The sequence below is a fragment of the Hylaeus volcanicus genome, chromosome 3, assembly GCF_026283585.1.
Source record: "Hylaeus volcanicus isolate JK05 chromosome 3, UHH_iyHylVolc1.0_haploid, whole genome shotgun sequence".
In the NCBI taxonomy this organism is placed as follows: Eukaryota; Metazoa; Arthropoda; class Insecta; order Hymenoptera; family Colletidae; genus Hylaeus; species Hylaeus volcanicus.
In genome coordinates this window covers 18300074-18315271 of record NC_071978.1, presented here as the reverse complement: position 1 = coordinate 18315271, position 15198 = coordinate 18300074, and the positions used below count along the sequence as shown (strand labels likewise).

The 15198-nt window shown below is 37.2% G+C and overlaps 1 protein-coding gene across 1 annotated transcript in view; it reads left to right on the top strand.

Annotated features, from left to right (window-relative positions):
- Positions 1–14671: 14671 nt before the first annotated feature.
- LOC128873607 (basic proline-rich protein-like) overlaps positions 14672–15198 on the top strand; it is a 2054-nt gene continuing 1527 nt past the window's right edge. Inside the window, exons 1-2 of the mRNA XM_054117301.1 lie at positions 14672–14675; positions 14864–15137. Of these exons, the coding sequence (XP_053973276.1) occupies positions 14672–14675; positions 14864–15137 (278 nt within the window). The remainder of the gene's footprint in view (positions 14676–14863; positions 15138–15198) is intronic.

Here is a 15198-nt window from a genome sequence, read left to right as displayed (position 1 = left end):
GACCAGCGCAGAAGGCCCCCACTTGCTCTGGGCCCCATCGAGAATGCTAGCTGGTCTAAGGTAGCGATGGGTGTCACACAATCGCAAGGGATCTTGGGTCATGCAGCGAAACTCAAGTAGACTTGTTGGATTTCTCCCCAAAAAGAACCGTTAGATTATAATTTGAAAGCTTGATTTTCTGTGGTTACTTCAGATCAACAGTGAACGAAATAGCTAACTTTTAAGACACAGGTTTTATGACTGGGTCATACCTGAACGCCGAAAACTTCGTCTATCGTCGCGCAGAGGACGAATGTCGGGGAATTCCCAAAAAGCAGAGATGGGCAAAACCCTAGGCTTCGAGTAAATCTGAAATTTGCCGATATGTTTGTCTCGTTTCCTCTTTTGAACATTTTCCAAAGAAGGAAACGAGACAAACACATCGGCAAACTTCAAACTTATTCGAAGCCTAGGGTTTTGCCCATCTCTGCCAAAAAGGAGACTGCAATGAAACAACTTTGGTATAACTTTGTGCATGTTTAGTCTTCGTAGAAATCCAATAGTGTACGGATCGAACGACTGGGGTAGATCGCGTCACTTGCACCCTCTTTTTTGTAAAACGTCTGTGTTTCAATCTCGTTTTGTTTTTTTAAATATATTACACCAAGAGAGAATTAAAACCTGCGTGTTTTGTTTAGTTAAATATTCAACAAGACTCGCGGTATCTTATAAGACAAACAATAAGATATTTTAGGCTTTTACGGTTTGATTTTTGATAGTTGATAGTAATTGAAGGAAGTTCAATTGAGGCGTGTTTCGCGCACAAGGGTTGTACAGGGTAATCCGCTCGCTAGTAGACACAATGGACAACCACAACAATAGCCGACCGTCATAAAGTCTTCAATGACGGTCGGCTATAGTTGTGGTTGTCTATTGTGTCTACTAGCGAGTGAATCACCCTGTACTAGGGAATTTATTACTTGGGTAAACAGATATCGTTCGAATCATTAACATCTAGCCGCCTCTCTGTTCAGAGCTAAAAAAGTCGATAAACCGAGCTGTCAGTGTGGTTGTTCAAAGCAGGATCTTAACCATGTAATATGGCAATGCCGAATCCTTAACCCTTTCGGTACGAGCACCAAATATATCCGGCATCCATCTGATAACCTGTGTGTACGAACGACATTTATAGTTGGTTTTAACATTAAAGCTATAAGCAACAGTTGTTAGAAGAAACATTGTTTTATTAAGCACAGTTCTTATTTAACGCTACGGAAAATTTTCAAACAAAAGAGGACTGACCTCGTACAGCGGGAGTCTCACGACGGACAGAGGCGCTCGTACCGAAAGGGTTAATTGCAATAGGAATAACATGATTCGTAACCTTTGTAAAATCAGACTTTATCCACCTCATACAATAGCTGTATTCCTCAGCAAACCAATGATTCAACCATTACTAATGATATATTTAAGTTTCTAAAATTTCATGGTTTATCGTCGTAAGTCATATATTGTTCGTAATGTACTATCAGGTAATACCGTACTTATTTAGTAATTGTATCTAAGTTTAACTTCTGTATAATACTGTAATCTGTACTGTTCGATTTCATTATAATTTAATTCCTAATATGTTCAGTAATGAGCATATAACCCCGGCAGGGGTTTTAATAGCCTAATAATAAAAAAAAGAAGTTGAAGCGTGTCCTTTGAGTGAAATAGTACAGTGTTTCATCAAGATTCCAAATAGTTTATTCAAGGATCAAATGATACACCGATATAATCTACAGTATTGCATAACTGTTACAACTGGGACCTCGTAGAGATCATTGTCCATTCATTTTGTTCTTCGTGAAGACAACCTGCGTTGGTATTCTGTCAGAACTCGTAGAGGCGTGTTTTGGTCAGGGCTACGAGTCATATCCATACTTTACTTTGAATGGATTAACAATAAGTCACTTAGACTTCAGAGGATCCTACACTATTTTAGAGGACTTAAGTAGGACCTCAGAAGACGAGGAGACGTCTAATGGCTGTAGTTGTCTGAGCAGTTTGAGGTTTTTTCGAAACTCTAAAAGTTTCAAGTAGTAAATTTCATACAGAGGATTCCGAAGGTTAATTTTCCTATCGTTTTCCATCGTGACATCGACATCCTCCTTTTGGAGCCAATAGTCCTGGGCACTGAACCGTTTCAGAGTTCTAGGGTCTTGGAACAAAGTGCAAATTGCTCAGAGAAGCAAAATTGCTAACATTCACATTGCCTACCAGGGCCTTTATGATCAGAGCTTCTGAAAAATCAAGAATTAATCAAGTTTTTTCCATTTTAATGGACTTCGTACTCTTTTCCAGGCCCCAAGTAGAGTAGGGCCCAGGCAGACAAGGCGACTTCTATCTACTTCTGTCGTTAAAATGGTCCTGAACGGTCAATGATCTCAAATCGTGGGTCACAAACGTTGAATTTCGATAAGTTCTTTACGTACAGATGACTCTATGATCCTCCAGCTTAAACGTTCAGCAACAACACACTTTGAATAAATAGAAGAAATTCCAAGATTTCGTTTTTCTTCTAGTTTTCAACATTCTTGCCAACGATAATCCAGAAAATTGTTCGAATATAAAATAAACTTGAATGTCTGTCAAGTCACCAACTACGGTACCACGGTTTTGACTTTCTTGGAAACTTCCAATGAAGAGAAAAGGATATCTTAATGTTTCTCCTATTTATTCAAAGTTCAAATATTTTATCCTTTTCCTAGAGAAGGCTTTATAATCCTCAAATCTAAGCGTTCAGCAATATACACTTAAAATAAATATAACGAACCCCAATAATCTCCTATTTATTCAAAGTTCAAATATTTTATCCTTTTCCTAGAGAAGGCTCTATAATCCTCCGATCTAAACGTTCAGCAACACACATTTAAAATAAATATAACGAACCCCGATATCTCGTTTCTTCTCCTCATTTCGAACATCGTCATCAACGGACAAACGGATTGCTGAAATACCACCTGAACTTGGATATCCATCCAGTCACCAGCTACCTGCTTCGAATGCCCGTCGCTAGTCTAAGTTAACTAGCTACGGCGCAAAAACTGGCCGTTCCTCCGCTGCTCCGACTTTTTTCGTTACGCCGACGGCGTGGTCCTCTCCCCGTTTCCCGTGCCCCTTTCTTTCCACGGGAGAATCCTGGCCTGCAGAGTTTTCCCTAGAGAATCGCGGTGACACATCGACCTGTCCAACGCTGAGACGCGCAAACGTATAATCACGGGGAATCAGCTTAATCGCGCTCCGAGGGAAGAAGCTGGCTTGGAAGTCATTACGGCCAGGCTCTAACGAAATGCTGATATCCGGGGGACTCGTTCGACCAGGCTTCTTTCGTGTCCCTTTGTGTCGAGGAAAATTGTTTCAGATGCTGAAGAATAGATAGTCGATGAGATGCGACGTGCCCGTTGGCTATAGCTTCTCTATCTGCAATAATAATAACAAGATACCAAACAAGAAGGCGTTAAACGACTGTTGCAAAAAAAGATAAAGTTCCAACAAAACTACTAACGTCAAAACAGAGACCATTCGAAGACCCCATTCCTGACAGAACCATCCCAACGTTTCTGCGTCTACACTATAAGTGATTCTACAAGCTGTTGCCTGTTGTCTGTCTTATTTGTATTACATGTGTTTTTGTTTATACATAGTTTTATATAGTGTCCTGGTTTTATTTATCTTTTTTGGCAACAGTCGTCTAATAGCTTCTTGTCTGGCATCTTGTTATCTAGCTCTATTTTATTTCTATTTTATGTGTTTTTGTTTTTAAATAGTTTTAAAGTAAATCCTTGTTTTATTTGTCAAAATTATTTTGCACAATTTTTAATAAAAGTCTTAGGACACCATGTGAAGCTTGCATTATACATAAATAAATAAATACATACATACTAGTATACTACATATATATACAATAGAATTTAGAATTACTCTTTAATATCACAATTAGAATTTAGAGTTACTCTTTAATATCTCTACTAAGTCATCCAATAATTTATAAAATCATATTATGTGAACCGTACGTATGTCATCAAATTCAATTAAAAATCTCAGTCCGAGCCAAGTGGTTAATGAGGAATTAATTTCTCAAGAAAAATACGAAATATTTCCGTTACCTATAAATATTAATCGCATAATTGTATGAAATATTCGAAGCAGAAAGAGATCGTTTACTGCATGTCAGGAAGCATCACGTGGCGGTTGAAGTACCGAAGTTTACGTTGTCGTCTCTGTCACTTCCACCCTATAAACCGACGTATTAAACACACAGACGTCTATTACGGTGTTCATGAGATTCTTGGCGAAACCGTGTTGGCCATCTGGCATGCAACCGGTCGGCAGCAAGTGCCACGCATTATCGTCCTTGCGATAGTAATTGTTGCAGAACACCGCGTTCTCTCTCTCTCTCTCTCTCTCGATTCGCAGAAATCCACGAGTCTCTCCTCCCTGCGAGAGTTCCTTCGCCTCGCAGCGTGCATACTTCCGCCATTTGAAACATTAGGTCGGTGCAAGGATTCTTACACATACTTCTATATAATTCCATCGATACTTCGCTCCCTTTATGAGTAAATGAAGGGTTTTCAAAAAGGGCCTTTAGGGTTTCGTTTAAAAAAAAAGAAATGATTTAGGGTAGTCACGGTAGATACTTAAACAACATCGTTTTTCACGATTAATAGTGTTGGAATATATATTATAATTCAATCTTTCATATTACTACAAAAATAAATGTACTGAAAATATATGTACAATGTATATATCTGTCACTGCAAAATAAAAAAAGAGAAAGTTTAGGATATGGCCTGACTTTTCAAGTGCCATTGAGGACCCTTCCTGTACTTTCCTAGGGCCTAAACAGTGTACTGCAAAAAACTGCAGTGTATACAGCTAGAAATTCTTTCTACCTTTTCTTATAACATTTGTCTGACAATGAGACTCGACTAGCTCCTCGTAGAGAAAAGATTTCAGCTCATTCGTGACATTCAGTAATAAAATCAAAACTTATTATTTCATTATATACCATCTTCCAATACCTAGTAGCCATACTTGCTTTTATTTGAAATAAAAAAAAAAATCTTTATTTGTGTTTTATTAAAATTTGAGTCTCCTTTTGAACGTCTTTATTTATATTTCCCACGCATTGCGAATTTTATTATCGACTCTCAAGCTTCTCGGCTGCGTAAAATTATAGTTTGAGATGTTCAGAATGCTTTAATAGAGGTAGCAATAGGAGTAGCAACAATAATCAGTAATAATTATTTCACTTAGACTGTTTTGCCATTCGCTTTGTAATACCTCAAACAGTTGATTTGCATATTTGTGCTCTTTTTTTCTTCGAGCTCTGTCTACATAATCCCAAACATGTTCAATAATATTTAAATCAAGACTTACAGGCGACCAATTCATAACTTTTCATGTTTTAGTCTCCTTTAAATCTTATAAATAATTTTTTACAATTCTATTGTATGTATATGTAGTATACTGTATTTATTTATTTATTTATTTATTATATATAAATTATCAGTCTACAAATTTCTTATCTGATTCCCAACACTATATCGTCTCACGGTACTCTGAAATATGATATCTGTGATCGTTAATCTGCATAAAAATGAACGTCACGAAATTCAGGGAAAATACATTCTGTTAAGTTTACGCGACACCTTCTAGGTGATCGTACATCTCTCAGGTGCTATCTTTAAAATAATACCTACTCGAAGACTTCCCACTGAAGGCACTTCGGTCTCAAAGGGTTACTAAATAACTCCCACAGGTGAAATACGTCGATGGTGCTTTGAACGGCCCTCGCGGCGATTTTTAATCGAAGTCCCCAAAAAGCTTTCGCGGTAACGAACAGGTCCTACGAAACTTGGCCCGCCAGGAAATAAAGTCCCATTAACCCTTAATAAACGAGCGTTCTCGTACGGGAGTGCTTACTTCGGTAGGTCTGCAGTCGTATTTATCCTAGTGACACAAAATTTGGAACCGTCGGCCTTGAGAGGGCAGCCCAATATCCTTCACCAAAAACTGCTCTTGCTTTATAGTCTTTAGGGATTTTCGAAAAAGGTATGACTTAAGCCTTTGCACTCGAGTGTCTCTTCTATGGAGACATCGTAAGTCTAAGCAAACTTTATTAGTAATAAATAAATATGTTCCTTAATGTCTAAACATTCATATAGGCTCAAGTATCGTTACAGTATATTATATGCTTTATAAGTTACATTATGTAATACATGATTTCTGTTTACACACTCTGTAATGAAATAACTCCAAGTGCCAAGAATTAAAAATGATGAAAGTAAAATTAGTAGGCTTTTCAACAAACTGATATACATGTTTTGATTTCTTACAAAAAAAATTCAAGATAAATATTTTATATTCTAATACTTTGTTAGGTATTCGTACCCTCTATGACTATTGAAGAAATTTGTCTAAACTAAATGATATGTTTGATATTTTCAAATAAAGTTTTTACTATAAACATACACATGTGTGAAATTTATTCCTGTACATAATTATAATTAGACTGCGGATTTCATGCATTTATAATACAATCGAGTATAAAAAATAGATGTCAAACATAACTAAAAGTTATATGGATTTATGCGAAACACAAATTAATATAATTACATAAAAGAATATATTCTATATAAATTATTACACGAAGTCAAAGTGCATAAAGTCCGCAATCTAATTATAACGAAACATTTATTTGACATCATCAAGCGTATTACTTACTTTAAACAAATTTTCTCAATGAACATAGAGGTTCCGAATATTTATGGGACTGACTTACGTCTTTCATGGGTCATCATTTAGTCCTACCGATTTTACATTAAATATATAATATTTCTACAACCTTCTTTCAGCGCGTTGCAGCAAAAGCAAATTTTAGTATGCTCGTACGTATGCAACGAAACGGTCAATATACAAGATGCGCTAAATATATGTATTCTTACGTATAGATCTACATATAAACAAAAGCATTGGGTGGGCTACCGTTTTGCCTCGTACTGTATCTTCCTGGAGACTTCCTGAATGCACTTCGGTACCAAAAAGGGGTTAATAAACAGTCCCGACGAGTGAGATATGTCGATGCTGCTTTGAGCGGTACTTGCAGCCGCGCTCAACGATTTTTAAACGAAGCATCTGACAAAAGCTTCGCAATAACGAACAGGTCCAACAAAGGTCGAGTGTCTTCCGTAAAGAAATAAAGTCCCATTAAGGGCGACCGCGGGCCCATGGTAGAGCAATAACTCGCGCAATGTTGCATCGATGGCTCGGTGGCAGCGTCGTTTGGTGCAACGGTCGAAAAAAATGAGTTCTTCGCTCGCGGAAGATCGAGTTAATATTCAGCCAAGTTTATTCATAAACTCCGTTTAACTGCGCGTAACTGCACGTCTCAAGCACGTTTTGATATCTTCACGAGCCACCCCGCTAAAGCTGAATTCGAGGACCAGACGTTTTCTACCTGCTGGACACATTTCGAATGTTCCCATTCCATGTTCTCGACACGTCGACGATAATCGCCATTTCTTGGTATCTTCGATCGTATTACATGTTTACGAGACGCTACGGACCTCTGCGAAAGCGGAGACATTTCTACGGGACTCATTCGAATGGCGTTCATCAATCTGGTCCTGGTGATAAGTCTAGGACGTGCTTGGTGCTCATTTTCGAATGGATAGAGATTCATGCGATCTGGTAGTGCAAAAGTGTTCAGATTGAACCCATGGCGGTTTCCATTATGACGAATTTATAGCAGCATTAGAAAGTTGACTTTTACATCCTATATATCCAAAGAAAATATACCCATATACGGTGGGTGTAGAAAGTATTCGTACATCGATCAATTTCCAAAAAAACTGTGTAAAATTGTAATTTATTAACTTATTTTTTATAAACAGTGACATTTTACATATTCTCCGAAATCTCTAGAATAGATAGATTTCAAAAAAAAAAATAGCTATTTATGTAAGTTGCGAAATTAACAAGAAAAAAACAATTAATCGATAAAAATGTTGAAGCAATAAGTATTCGCACAACTGTATAAAAGTACTTTCCTAGAAATTTGATGTTTTCTAATTCGCACGGAGCAATAAACTATTGCGTTTACGTTGCAAACTCTACTGTAAATGGTTCGTCATAAGAATCGTCCAAATACTTATTGTTTCTATACTTTTACCTACTTTTTGCAATTTTTTTTGTTCATTTCACAAATTATATTAACTAGTAAATGTTGTTTGGACTATACCTATCTTAGAGACTTCCGAGAATATGTAAAATATCATTGATTATAAAAAAAGGAAGTTAAGAAACTACAAATTCACATAAAAGTTTGTTGGGAAATTGATCGGTGTACGAATACATTCTACACCCACTGTACATTTTGATCGAAACATTGGATTAATAAAGATACATCAAAGGTTCTCTTGCTCTAATTTATCAAAATAAGAAAACCATGCACGCCCTAGGAGCATCCTAAAAGCAGGAGCTAAAAATTTATATCCATTTTTATTCCAATTTTTATTCAATTTATTCCAAACTTATAGTACAAAAATAAATGTCGGAAACGTTCTTAACCCATTCACTGCCAACTACGAGATGTCTCGTAATTCAAATTGATTGCAATTATCCAAAGGGTAGTTTCTAGCCTTTGGGACACGAATTATTGCAAAGGAAAATGGTAAATTTTCTTTTTAAAACAACAGATTTAATACGTTCACGCCGGCGTGTACCACCAGTGGCTCACCCTCGCGTGTCTATTGTTGAATCTCGTGGTTAATTGACGCGTCAGAGTGTGTGTGTGTTCGAATGGCGGGCTCCTGGTCCGCGCGTTTTTGTTTTAAGTTCAATTGTTCGTTGAGAATATTGTCCAACAAATATATTATATCAACTCGTGCAGATAAGTTGTTCTGTGATTTGTGGTACCAAAGGAAATCATGTTTCATCCCAAACCAAGTAAAAAGTCCAACATCTATCAAATGCTGTGTAACACTGCACCGCCGTGAACGTGTTAATATCATTTTTTATTATCAAAATAATAACCTATACCACACAACTGTATTAAATCTTGACGCCCAAGGCAAAATGCATTATATTTGCCTGGCAGTGAATGGGTTAAAATGAACAAATCTACTCTTGCTCAATTGGAATACAAGCTGATTTAATCAATCCACAAGCAATACATATCTTTGTCGCACCTGTATATAGTTTCCTCCAGTACAATGTATCATAACAAAAATCTCCACAGTTCTCTCCATGAAATACTTTCCAAATTATTCGCGAGAGTAGAGGATCCCTGCAGTCGTACACGAAATTGTTTTATTCCCTTTGCATCGTTTTCGATGAAGGTAAAAAGAAAGAATGGCTTTGTTCCGGGCCATCTGGACTATGGAAACTTTAGTTATGCGAAGGATAATGGTCGCGTGATCTTTGCTGGAGTTCCGACTCCGGCATTAGGCGCCCTAGGTTCCCTCGTGCCAATGATTGCAGAGTAGACGTGAATATAGACTTGTGCCGCAAAACAAATTGGCGGACCGTGCCGTCTCGATGCCACAAAACTGGCTTGGTCATCTGTTTCACACTCCTTTTCTGTCGTTCTCAACTTGTTTACTTTTTGGGCAAGTTTCGAGGACTGTTGTCCCTTTCTTTCGTCAGCCCTCTTATCCGCCTTAGCTGGGAACACGCCACAAGAGCTAGGACATTGTAAACAACTTCATCGTGATTTATGCTTTTGGTTATGTATCAGAATCTACGGAAGCATGCCCCTTTCAACGGATGCGTCGTTTAAAACTACTGTTTATCGAGAAAAATGTTTGGTTTAGAGTCTCAGACACTTCATCGTAGGACTCAATGTTTCTTGTGGCCCTTGACAAATATTAGGTTGATGCATATGAAATGTCCATTAATTTATTTCTACCCGTAAGTCATCGATTCTCTGCTGAACGGCTCGATATTGTGAAGTACGAAGTACATTTCAAATATATGTACCTGATGAGGACGTAATGAAGATGCCAAGCCATACTTCGGAGCAACTATAACATTTTGTATTGCTATTCAAAAATATTCTGCAGCACCCTAATAACATAATTCGATAATTTTTTAATAAGGGTGGAGGTTAAGAATATTGGAATGTTAATAAATTATAAATAGTATGGATTATGCGCAACTTATATAATTTATATAATATGTCCACCACGCCTATGGTGACAGATGTATAGTATTTTGTTATTAAAGCACAGAAATCTCATGCCTCCATTATTCTTTACATAACTTACAGTGGGTGTAGAATGTATTCGTATACCGATCAATTTCCCAAAAAACTTTTGTGTGAAATTGTAGTTTCTTAACTTCCTTTTTTTATAATCAATGATATTTTACATATTCTCGGAAGTCTCTAAGATAGGTATAGTCCAAACAACATTTACTAGTTAATATAATTTGTGAAATGAACAAAAAAAATTGCGAAAAGTAGGTAAAAGTATAGAAACAATAAGTATTTGGACGATTCTTATGACGAACCATTTACAGTAGAGTTTGCAACGTAAACGCAATAGTTTATTGCTCCGTGCGAATTAGAAAACATCAAATTTCCAGGAAAGTACTTTTATACAGTTGTGCGAATACTTATTGCTTCAACATTTTTATCGATTAATTGTTTTTTTCTTGTTAATTTCGCAACTTACATAAATAGCTATTTCTTTTTTTTTTTGAAATCTATCTATTCTAGAGATTTCGGAGAATATGTAGAATGTCACTGTTTATGAAAAATAAGTTAATAAATTACAATTTTACACAGTTTTTTTGGAAATTGATCAGTGTACGAATACTTTCTACACCCACTGTAAGTCTCCATTTATCAGATGAAGAAGAGGCCAAGAAGAGACATTATTTCCTTTCATGGCATCGAAAATAATTTCGTGTGCGTCTGACAGGCATATTTTGTTATTAAAAAACAAAAATTATGAAGTCTTTTTCGAACAAATCTCTATGTACAATGCTTAATAGCAAAAATATTTTACCATCTACGCAATTACAAAATATACAACGCCTAAATCTAATGAACTGCACTCTCTGCTACTCATCAATTGTCCTATCGATAAAACGTGAGAAGCATCACCAGTGAAAGAGTACGCGCCGGAATATGAGAAGGTAATTATCACGCGCCGATTCTCGACATCGGTCATCGCGAAAAAAATGAACGGGGTAAAGAAAAAAAGGAGAAAACATAATTACCAAGCTCTCATCCGCGATTAATCATACGAATAACAGGTTCGAGAATAAAAATCGCATTAACCCACCTGTCGGCCGATAAGTTTGCACAAGAAGATTAACGAGGCCCGTCGTCGGTGTTCAGCGAAAGTGCACGTGCATTCCAATTTGTCGCGGCGTTTCAGATCAACGCCGCGTTACGTTAGCAAACTGTCGCGCAAACGGACCCGTTCAACAAACAGAAAAGAAGAGAACTGCAGAAAATAAGCTGGCAACGTTCTTGTCAAAAAGTTCTAACTATACAGTATTTGGATCCATTTGCATTTACATCCATTTACATTTTACACGTTCACAACTTTATTACATAATTTTTGCTGTACCAGTTCAGCATTTATCAAATTTTATTGCTTGATGCAGTTAAAAATTCTAACTAAATAGAAGCTAGATCCATTTATGATATCCCATCGCTGACACTTTTTATGCTCGAAACTGTGTTGCATAATGTTTCTGATATCACTTTGAAATTTATCTATTCTGCTTACTTTTTACAATCAAGAATTCTGTCTGAATAGAAACTAGGTTTATATTTGATGCCTGATCCTTGATAGAGTCTGTATGCTGCCAACTTTGTTGCATATTCTTTGTAGTAACAGCTTGTAATTTGTCAATTCTTTTTGCTCTTTACAATTAAAAATTGTAACTGAATAGAAGCTGGACTCTTCATTCTGGCAACTTTCTTGCATAATTTTTGCAGTAGCAAAAGTTTAGAATTTATCATATTTTCGTATTTCTTACTGTCAAATATAAAGAGATATTGTAATATAAAGCCCTTCCTTCTTTAATCCATGTCTGCAGCCTAATAGGTGGCAACCAGAGTTGCAGACCGACAGGCGGGTTGCATTAAATCTACAGAGATTATAAACTCCAATTTAAGACTTCATATTACAATAAATGACCTCGTATGATAGGTCAATGAATTTGTGTAATGAAATGGGTTTGTCTCTTATTATGGATAAAAATATATAAAGTTTCATTTTAACAAATTAATTTGTTCTTCAAATGTCATCCACCATTTTACTTACAAAAATATTACTTACTCCATATAATGTCCCCCATTGTACCAAATAACTTTTGTATAAATATTTTTTGTATAACTTCATCATTTTGTTAGATATTTCATTACTCTGCTTTGAACAAAACAGCCTGTATATCTACCTACCAATAAAGTCTTTTTTACAAACAAATTTCATCCACAATTTTACTTATAAAAACATTATTTACTCCATATAATGTCCCCCATTGTATCAACTAACTTTTGTACAAATATTTTTTTATAATTTCATCATTTCGTTAGATATTTAACTACTCTGCTTTAAACAAAACAGCCTGTATATCTACTTACTAATAAAGTCTTCTTCTCATTTCAAGCGTATTTACGCTCCAATCTTTCTTCAAACTTTAAATCAACAATAATTTCGATTCATTATAATTTGATCATTGATCATACACACACTCATACATACATAATTTTAAAACCATTCGATTTCTGCGTTAGTTTAAGAACCTAATGATAGGAAGATGGGAAAATTAAGATAAATAGGAATGCTTCCTCCGGTGTGCCCAACAGCTAGGAAAGTAAAAAAGAGGAGAAAATTGAACTTCGATTTGCGTACTCAACCGATTGTCATTATATTTATTTGCAGTACGTGACGACGCAGCTACTCTATCGATTCCTTCACGGGACATCTACTGCCTGTTCTGTGTTTAGCGTCGATGAGCCGCGACCATGATTTCGCACTACTTGATGGCGTTGCAGCTGCACCCGTTGCGCCAGTACATCTTGGTCGAACGCACCGTGACAGAGAATAATCGTAAGATTCGGTTAACTTAGACGGTGAGGGAATTTTGCATGTACTTTCAGTCCGGTGCACAGTGCGATATTTCAGTGATCTAGTGGGACAAAACTTATGGTCCAACATCTCGGAAATTATAAGGCCGTCCGCACACGAAGTTACTCAAAAGCAACGTAATTGATTGGTGACTGTAATCATAAACTAGTTACTTACTAAAACTATAATATTATATAGTTTTGGGTACTTTGAATTAATTCTTTGGAAACTGTTTAATCAATTTTTTACAAAAATGCCAATGTGACGTAGTTAACAAGGTAAAAGCATTTAAATGTTACAAATGTATCATTCATTTCGGTAAAACGATGTTTACGTACAATTTCTACTTTCTTTTATAACACGGTAATGTGGAACACTCCGTAGATAAGCCAGGTCGCCTTTTTGATAATGTAAAATACTCTGTTCGTAAATCCATCGATCAATTAGGCCTCTACATTAACGAATCTTCCCGACAGAGTGGACTACACAGTCGACAGTATCTTATCTCGTTCCCCATTCAAAGATTTGCATTAGAAACATGATATTTTACCGAATGCGCCACGTTAACTTTATTATGAAGAGTTACTTACAATGCAACATTTAAATACCTTCCAGTGCCTCAAAATACCTTTCAAACACTTTGACGTTAATCAATCAAACATTTATGTACATACATAGCATTCTAGGGATTCAAATAATCACAATATACCTTGCAATATGACAATTTTCCAGGTTAATAATTAACATACCACAGAAATTAAATCCTTCAGCGATGAAAATTCTTTCTTCTTGCTAAGGGATAAAATAATAACTCGAATGATTCTTTGCATAATTCACATCTAAGTGTCATTTGCGCCGGTTGAACTTTCCCCGGAAATTAATATTTGTGGAGCTGTGCGAGTAGTTAAATTGTCTCCTGCAATCACTCTTTTCTACCACACAATTATAACTGACGGACAATGCAATATACTCTACGCTTTAGGTGACAACACTCCAGCGATTTAATTCGTAGAAGATGCACTGTTTTCACCGATAATGCCAGTGTCAGCATGATACTCGAGTAAATTAAAAATACAGCGAGCCAAACTTTCTGTCAAAATCTCCACAACTCTTAGATCTTCCTAAGTACGTTGAAGAAGGACGAGTTCTAACTGGCGCGTGATTCTGTCGACATTGCAACCAATTAGGTAAACAAGGATATTTGTGGTCCACGGTGAGATTAGAGATTACGCATGTTACGATGCAGTCGTAACGAAATGACATTTCTCCCTGGATCGTTGCCTCACGACTAGGCCTTCGTCGACGACGAAATGAACAAAAATCACCCTTTCCGAGATGTGTAATCACCGCCGCGTCTAATAGACCTCGGTGCAACTGGGACACAAACAGTTTAATGCACCGTTCGTGGGCGGCTAGTCCGTTTGATGAAACATTGCGAAACGTGCGGTTTCGTTGAGGAGCATCCAACCTGCGAGTAGCAACGGGAGGTGTTCGTATAAAAGGCGTTGTCACTTTGTTCGCCATGGTATACGCCAGTTGATTATGCGGCCATTAGAATGGGTACGTAGCCTCTTCCAATAGAGACTAGTTCCACGAATATTTCTTTGTGTCGGATACTAATCGAATCATACCACGAGTGCAGTTGGAGATATTGTTGTTGCTCAACCACGCCGCCGGACAAGCTCAACGGACGATCCGGCAAGCGGGGTATATTTACAACAGACCGAATATACCGTTTCCATTGCCAGGTCCTGATGATTCGCAAACATATCCTACCCCTGGAGATGTAGCTGCATATTTACCACCACAAGAACCATCTACCCCTTCACCACCAGCGTACAACTATCCTCCACCACCTTCTCCGCCTCCAACACCTCCTCCACAACCGAAGTACGTAGCTCCACCGTCGCCTCCACCGCAACCGCCACCTCCGCCACAGCCAAGTTATCCACCTCCACAACCAAGTTATCCACCTCCACAGCCAAGTTATCCACCTCCACAGCCAAGTTATCCGCCTCCACGGCCAAGTTATCCATCTCCACCGCCACCATCTCCTCCACCACCACCAACACCAAGTTATCCG